At 28.4% G+C, this 8,783-nt stretch overlaps 1 protein-coding gene across 1 annotated transcript; it reads left to right on the top strand.

Moving 5' to 3' along the window:
* The first annotated feature begins 4,255 nt into the window (after positions 1-4,255).
* Positions 4,256-5,090, top strand: PTS-L1 (pterocarpan synthase-like). Its single transcript, XM_003521186.5, has one exon. The coding sequence runs from the start codon at positions 4,356-4,358 to the stop codon at positions 4,962-4,964; it is 609 nt and encodes a 202-aa protein (XP_003521234.1). The 5' UTR covers positions 4,256-4,355; the 3' UTR covers positions 4,965-5,090.
* The last annotated feature ends 3,693 nt before the right edge of the window (positions 5,091-8,783 follow it).

Below are 8,783 nucleotides of genomic sequence, written 5' to 3'. Positions count from 1 at the left end.
AGATGCAAAATAGATATAAAATAATTTGCTTAATTTTTTTAAATAAATAAGAAAAATATACTTAAATTATTTATAATAGTACTTACATCTATATTTAATATTTGTGGTCTTATTAATAAAAATAATACCAAATAATATATCATACTATAACTTAATTTATCATTTAATAATTAAAATTAATAACAAATATTTCTTTGAAAAATGCATAAAAATATTGAGGTCCTAAAAAATTGGAGGCCTAAAGTCGTTGACTCAGTTACACGACCCTGCCTTCAAGGCACCAAATGTTATGCCTTGATTTATCCTTAACAATTTTTGGGCATCACATTCAGGGCACTGGTGTGACGATCGATGGTCAATGGGGTGCGACATTCTGAAGAGAGGAAGAGAAAGAGTAAGAGCGGGGGAGGGGTAGGGTTGTACATAAAATACTATTTTTTTTTTATAAATAAAACATAGTGGGTGCTAACAGCAAAAAGAGAGTGTGGGAATAACAAAAAACCATATGCTTCGTCTTTAAGTCTTGTCTAGAGAAGGAACGCATATTGAATTGATGCAATATAGTTAGGTCGGCCCAGCATATTGTGTCTGGTTGTAGCTAGTTGCTATGCATGACAATGATGCCTTGCAAGAAGTCATTTTCACTTTAGTAACATTTATGTTTTAAAAGAAATTAATTTTAGAGAGTTAGTTGAAAGATATAATTAATGTATATAAAAAGTGGCTCACCTTTTTATCTTGAAATATTCCAGAAAATTTATTGAAAGAACGTTTTTCTTAAAAAAATAAAAAAATAAAAAAGAAAGAATATTTTCTTCAAAAAAGAAAAAGAAAAAGAAAAAGAAAAGGATATTTTCCTTCCTTGAAGAAATTTGGGGTCTGTGTGTAAATCCTTATAATATTTTGTTTATTTTGAGCTAATTCCTATGATAAAATTGATAGGTACTAAAAGTAAAATATTCACATATTACAAGGACAAAACAAAAACGTATATTATGACTATTAAAACAAAATAACAAGGATTAAAAAAATAAATTTTAAATTGACTCTTAATTTTTTGTATAAAAGACTAAAACCAGTAAAGCAATTTATTAGAGGAAAAAAATATATTTAACCCACATACAACCTTTCTTTGGTACTAAAAAAAATAATTTCTCTTGAATCTTGTTTTTTAAATTCATTTGTGTGCAATGTCTAGGTGATTTACAAAATTAATTTTAAATAAAGGTAAGTATGTTGTAATGTGATTTTTGTTTGAATAATAAATATTAAAAAATTGTTTTTGTCACGTCAGGTTTTTTATTTTTATAAAAAAAACTTGCATTCAAAATTGATTGAGAGTATATTTACCAAAATGGGCTTGACTATCCATAACCCTGTTGCATATCACTTATGTTAGCATCTCAATATCAAGGGTATACTTTAAATATATTTTGTGATTCAAGTTCAAGTTGATGTAGCATGAAGCTACTTTAAAAAAATTGCTCCAATGAAGTCCAAAATTCAAAATCATGTTTTCAACATTGATCCAAACATCTTGGTCAAATAAAATAATTATATTCGATCCATCCAGGAAGCTCCAAACCCATACAAGCACATCTACATGATTGTGAGGTAATTGATGTACTATCATGCATACGAATTAAACTAGCACATATATGGTTCATGTGTACCATCCATTGTTTAATGTAGTCCACTGTTGAAGCGGTGAGTTAGAACCGTTGATTATAATCGTGAAAAAATGAACCATATTAACGGTATAGAAAAAGGGTATTTAAGTCAATGTAAGTTTAGTTAAAATATTATATAAAATTTTAAATAATATTATCATATTAGAATTAATATTAATAACTAAAGAGACTATTTTAACCCTTGAGTTAGAGGCCGTAAAAGACCTTATCACCGAACCACCATACCGTATAAATATCTCCATTCGATTTCAGATGAGAGATTGATTTGGTGAATAAAAGCACAAACACGGAAGAACAATCCACTCCGACACTATCAAAACCCTTACCTTCTTCATCATCCATTTTTTTATCAACTGTTTCTTTTTTCGACTTTTTCTGTTTATTATTACAATTTATTTATTACTTTTTTATGTTAATCATATCTGGGTTTTTATTGGGATGCACGTTGAGAGGATCTTCTTAGAACTATGGTTTTTTTGTTCGCCATTTACTTGGACTTTTTATTGGGTGGTAAGAATAGTTTATGCAGGTGTGTTTTGGGATGCTGATGTGTGGCTTATTTGGCTTAATGTGTGGCAGCTCTATCTTTTTGATTTTTTTTCTTTAATTATAAGATTTTTTTTATTTAAAATTTACTTGTTTTTAATAAGATTATTTTATAATTTTTAAATGTATTAATTATTTTTTTCTTTATATATTTTTATTTAATTATTTTTTCATCAAACATTAACAATAAATAAATAAGTAGATAAAAATAAAAAAATGAATAATTTTAAAATTAATATAAATAATTAATAAATTTAATAAAATAATTATTTTTTAAGGTTAAATTATTCATCTAGTCCTTATAATTTGAAAATAATTTTTTTAATTCTTATAGTTTATATTTTAATTCTTAGTTCCTATAGTTTGAAATGATTTTTTTAGTTTCTATAATTTATATTTTAATTATTTTTTAATTTTTATTATAACAAATATACAAAAATAATTAATTATAAATTATAAATTATTATTTTATAATAAATTAGTTATAAATTAATTGTTAATATTTTGGTACTTAATTATAATTTATATTCTAAACTCATGTAAATTCATATTTACTGTTATTTATCTTATGTAGGTTACTTTCTATCTTTTTTCTTTGACTAAAGCATCTTGTCTTTTTCTTTGACTGAGAAAGGCTAGTAAACATTGGACTAATCAAATGAAGTGTGAGACCGAATTACTTGTTGGCTGACTCCAATTCTTCAAGACACGTGCTTGACCTCAAAATGTCCTTTTTGTCCCCAAGAAAAATCCAAAACGTGGAATAGCCAATTAAATTAAAAAGCACCAGCAGTCCCTTGTAATCTTTGATAACATCATCGCGGTCCAAATGTCAATAGAAGTATCATCCGGGAACTAACAAGCAAAATAATAAGAGTTTAATACCTGCACTCACCGTGCATTATATTTTATAATATTATTTAAATATAAATAATTATTTAAATTATTTAAAAATAACTATTTTAAAATTTAATAATTTATCATATTACACTTTTAGTATATAACTCTTTTCTCTAAATATAAATAGAAAAAATTATATATTAATAATGTAATTTTTTTTTCACAATCATTCGATTAAACTCATAAAAATATATGTACCGATATGAGGAATTATCTGTATATTTTAATGGTGATAAATGTAATTAGGGACAGAGATAGATGTAATTATAAAACTGTATTGTATTTTGTTCTTTGGATATTTTAAATCTCTAATAAGTTAAATAAGGTAATTTTACTAACGTAATAAATCATTTTCATATTTAACTAAAAAATTCGTTAAACATAAGTACACTTCTACAATCAATTTCTTTCAATAATATTTAGTTTAACACTAAAAATTTATATAATGCTAAAATCAGAAGGTTATATTAGTAACTGAAATAAGATATTATTGATGTAGTAATTTTTTACATTTTTGTTAAAAAAGGTTTATTTTATAAGATATTACAATATTCATGTAATAAATTAAAAACTTAAAAGGTTATTTTAATTACAATATTGAAATACAAAATAATTTCTCAACTTATTATTAAAAAAGGTATTTTAATTTTAATTTTTTTTATTGAAATAAAAACTGTTACATCAATAAGAATATCTTATTTTAACAATTAAAGTATTAAAATAAAAAACAACACAATAATATATTAAAATATTTAATACAAGATTAATTTATATTTTTTTATGGTAGATTAAGTTATAATTAAGATATGTAGCATTAAATAAAAAGTATATGTTGTTATTTTGGTTTTACAATATTATTTTATTTATTTACTAGTAGTATATATATGTGCGTTTTTTTGTTTCCCACCTATAATAATTTTTTAAGCATATAACAATTAGATTAAGTGCCCTTGGCTCAATTCCTTCATCAATTTAATTTTGAATTCAATATTTTTATCCTTGGACCACATCTACCATTTCCAAGTTCCAACAATCACAAACCACTAGGATCGAGTTGTTTCTTTAGCGGATGTGAGGTCAGTCCAAAATTCCCAGACTTTGGTAGCTCCATTTTGTTATAAGTTATATTCTCGTGGAGGTGAGGTCAGTATCAATGCACTAGTCACACTACTAGGCTTGCTATAATAATCTTCCTTACTTGAGTTACTTCCTACACCCATGGCTAATTCAAAAACTCTCTCGTCCACTTTCTTCACCTTCCTAACCCTTACCTTTCTTTTCTCCTTCCTAGTCACTGCCAATTACTACCAAAATATCCCTCCAACATACCTAGGTTTCCGTGAGGAGAAGCTCACCCATTTTCACTTCTATTTTCATGAAGTTGTTACGAGCCAAAAGCCTTCCCTTGTCATAGCCACCGAGCCCCTAAAGGGTAAGTCCAATTGTCCCCTTCCATTTGGGTCCATAGTGGTGATGGAGGACCCATTAACAATTGGGCCCGAACTTGACTCCAAACTGGTGGGAAAGGCCCAAGGATTTTACATATCTTCTGCCCAAACGGAGGGTTTGGAGTTGGAGTTGGTCATGGGGATGACCTTGGCGTTCATAGAAGGGGAATACAATGGCAGCACACTAAGTGTGTTAGGGAGAAACGCCATCTTCTCTCAAGTTAGGGAAATGCCAATTATTGGTGGAACGGGTGCTTTTCGCTTTGCACGTGGCTTTGTTCAAGCTAGGAGTGTCAAGGTTGATTACCAAAAAGGAGATGCTACCGTGGAATACAACGTATACGTGCTCCATTATTCATCTCACGAGGACTTTAACTAGGCCTATACTATTTCCACCCGTAGTTTCATTGCTATAAGAGTTTTATTCACGTGTGTGAGTTAGCACTATAATTTATAGAATTTGTATCATAGTTTATTTTATAAATCTGATAAAATTTTTGTGAGTTTATAAACTACCTCGTGCACATAAATAAGTTCATAAATTAGAATACAAGGGGAGAATAGTTCCAAATTCACTCCTTTTACAACTTCGAATCGTAAATAAACAAACCCGTTGTGGTATACATGAAAAACTAAATAAAAGTCTGTCAAATAATGTACGTACCGCGCAAATAATTTCCCTGAGACGTGGGACTTGATAATATGTAATAGAAAAGAGAGAAAAATTAAAGAAGAGGAAATCTTTGGTGCGAAAGTAATATATAAATCCATCAATATTAATTAGGTCAGTGGTTAGTTAGGTACTGCTATTTGCTCACTGTCTGAGCTGTGGGTTCTCTTGCTTTGTGGAGATCCCTTTTGAGTCTTCTTAATTGATACATGCTGAAAGGTTGTGACATAGCACAGGTTGTACGCGCAATAATGCATGTACCTCGCAAACGTTTATTGACTTTTGTGTTCTCCGTGAATATGTATTGAATAATGAATAGTACAAATCACTACAAGGATATAGGGATTTATTATTTAAAAATAAAAAGAAATTAAAATGAAACTTAGATGATGGTTTTAGCCGAAATTGACTAGAGTCCTTGGACTCCTCTCGGACAAACAGACTACACATGTGTATTAATCCATTTAAAACTTATTAAATTGATGATAAAATTGATTTTATTTAAAATTTATTAAATTGATGATAAAATTGATTTTGAAGTGATGCGATTTATATTTAAATGTTTTTATTATAAAATTAAGTTAGGAATAAAATTCAGTATAAATTTATATATTTGAAGCAGAAGTTACTCCAAGTTATTTTAACTTGGAATCAATTTTGAATTTAGAATTAATTCTGAACTTTTCATTAACATAAAACTAATTATGAACTTAGAATCAAATTTTCAATGTAAAATCAAACATGTACTAAATAAGTAGCTATAGTTATCGATGTGTGAACACTTATTTGAATGTTGTAGGCTTGAAGTTGAGAGACACCTTGGAGACTTGAAATTGAGAGGCTAAAATTGGATATTCAAAATTGTTGATGGACAAAACATTGTTGTCAGAAGTTTTGTTTTGTAGTTAAGGTATGTTTCCTTATTAGTTTCTCTTGTTTTAACTTTGTAAACAAAGTTAATTTGATTTATATGGTATAATAGATGAAGTTTGTAATGAAGGTATCATAAATTCATAAATGCATTGCGGCCGACGTCTCATGAAGGAAAACATATAATATTACATATAATACGGATGAAAAATGCAATATTATATGGGATGAAAATGAGATTCAAAATTAAGATTTAAAAATAATTTAAAAAAATAAGATTTTAGATAGGTTCGAAAGTTAAAAAACAATAAAGATTTAATCAAAATAAGATTTTAAATACTAGCAAACATGGAGGGTGTAAAATAAGTATTTAAAAGGGTAATATGATAGAAAAATATATAAAATGGGTGATGGGGGTGTACTTAGAGAAAATGGGAAGTAAATAGCAAGTGACATGGTTAAATTAATTATCGACCTTATTAAAAATGGATCTAACCAAGAGAATTTTATACTTCATTTTTTTCTTTTGATCTAAACCCTCCATTTCATTAAACTCTTTTTGGAAAAAATATGAATAAAAAGTCCCACTTGAATTGAATTAGGTCAATAAATTTAAGAAATAGTGAAATTTTTTTATTTCTTTTAATATCTCTCTCAATTCAAAAAATGCAGGAGGAATGAGACCCCAACTAATCGGAAGTTTAATATAGAAATAAGTAAAATTTAACTAAAAATTAAATTTAAATAATACTCAAATAATTCAATTTTAATTTTAACATATTAACCGCTTATTTAAATGAATTTTTTATTCTGTAATCCAAATCGGGTCAATATTCAACAACAGAAATCCATGTCTAATTAAATTCTTATAGGAACAATATACCAACCATAGCAATTTCCACTCCGGCGGCTGCAGTCTTTTGGGTATTGGAATTATAATTATTAAATCTATTAACAATACATGTAAATTAAACTGCTACGTATAGTCACAAGCTCAAATTCTCTTCCTAATAGAATTGATTTTGTTCAGCGCAAATACGTGTTCAATTCATTCTCGAAGAAATTTGGTCAAAACTATACTGCACAATGTTTGATTCTTATTGAAACTCATTTCCATTGTCGCAAATGAACATTTGGTCTCTGTTAAGGTCAGTGTTTTTTATTTTATAGAATAAAGTGAGAGCAAAATTTCCTTATTTTCAAATATTATAATAAAATGAACCAAACATTCATTACATGCTTTATAAACCTACGAAATAAATTTCATACCCTAACAGTTAGTGTTTCAATATATTTATGTTAATATATAGTCTAAAAATTAAATATTAGTATAAATATATAAATTCCCATGAACAATAACATGTATTATACTAAAAGACACTAATAATCTTCTAAAAAATAAACAAATACTAGCAACACATTGATGTTCTATATTAATTTCTTATATTAGTATAATTACGTGTTAGATTAATCTATCATGTTGTGGAAAAGGGGCAAATCTATTATTAATATATGAGTCTCTTTTTTACTGCGACTGAACTCACACCGGTGGTTTGTATTTGTAAAAGCGCCATCGATCGCTTGTGTGTAAAATTCAACAAAGAAAGCAGTACATGTTTAAAATTGAATAATGCAACGGATTTGACATATCAAAAGGTTTGCGAAGACCCAAGTCCAGCTTACAAATGAATGGGAAATGTATGTGTTTACCCACCTTCTAGACGTAGGAATACATAACTCTCACTTCAGACGCTCAACATTAATAGGCTTAAGAAACATAATTTGCTGAAATATAATCTATTTTTAAAAAATTATTTAATATTTATTTTTTCTTCGAGATACCTAAATTTTTTTTACATTTTATTTTATTATCTGTCATCAGGCTGCATCCGTTAAGTGATGACGTGGTAGACGGAGTGCATGTCGTGCCATCACATCTAATCACAAATCACGTAAGCACATGTTTCCACATCAACACCACGCCATCAACTTCTTCCTCTTCACAATCGGGTCATAATAGGAGCTCCAAGAGTTTCAAGCCATGGGATCTACCTAGCTAAAGGGTTCAGTGATGTGTTCCTTACTAGGAGCAGATCACTTAATATAGATTACAGAGTTTTGGCTGAGGCCACTTCCAGTGAGGGAAAATAAACCAGGGTAGACACTATAAGGATTATCTTGATAAGTCTAAGATTGGTTCAACGAGGAATCCAAAGAGAAGTTCTCACAAAATTTTATAAAATGTCAAAAGTTATTCTATTGAAAACGAAATCCATACATATAGTGACGAAAAGATAAAAATAGACATGAGTCTTCAAAACAGTTTGGGCCAAAATTAAAACGAAAAAAATTATAAATAAAAAAAAACATATTTAGCATAAGCCTTCAAATTAGTCTGGCCTTCAGCAACAATTAATATTCTTGGTAGTGCCTCTGCCTCTGGGTCTTCATCCTTCTCCACTTGGGCCTTGTTAAGTATGTCTGCTACCATTTGTTGGAGGGTATCCCCTAACTGTTTGATCCTACTCCTGGTCATAGGTCCCTGTATTTGGATAGTTTTAGGATTCTTATCATTCTCTCCTTCTTGGAAAGCATTTGCCATCAAATGTTTAGAATTATCACCTGCAACAAATGGAGTCAAGTCAAGAACTTACTCCA

The sequence above is a fragment of the Glycine max genome, chromosome 3 (genome assembly GCF_000004515.6).
Source record: "Glycine max cultivar Williams 82 chromosome 3, Glycine_max_v4.0, whole genome shotgun sequence".
Lineage (NCBI taxonomy): Eukaryota > Viridiplantae > Streptophyta > Magnoliopsida > Fabales > Fabaceae > Glycine > Glycine max.
This window is presented reverse-complemented; position numbering and strand designations above follow the sequence as displayed.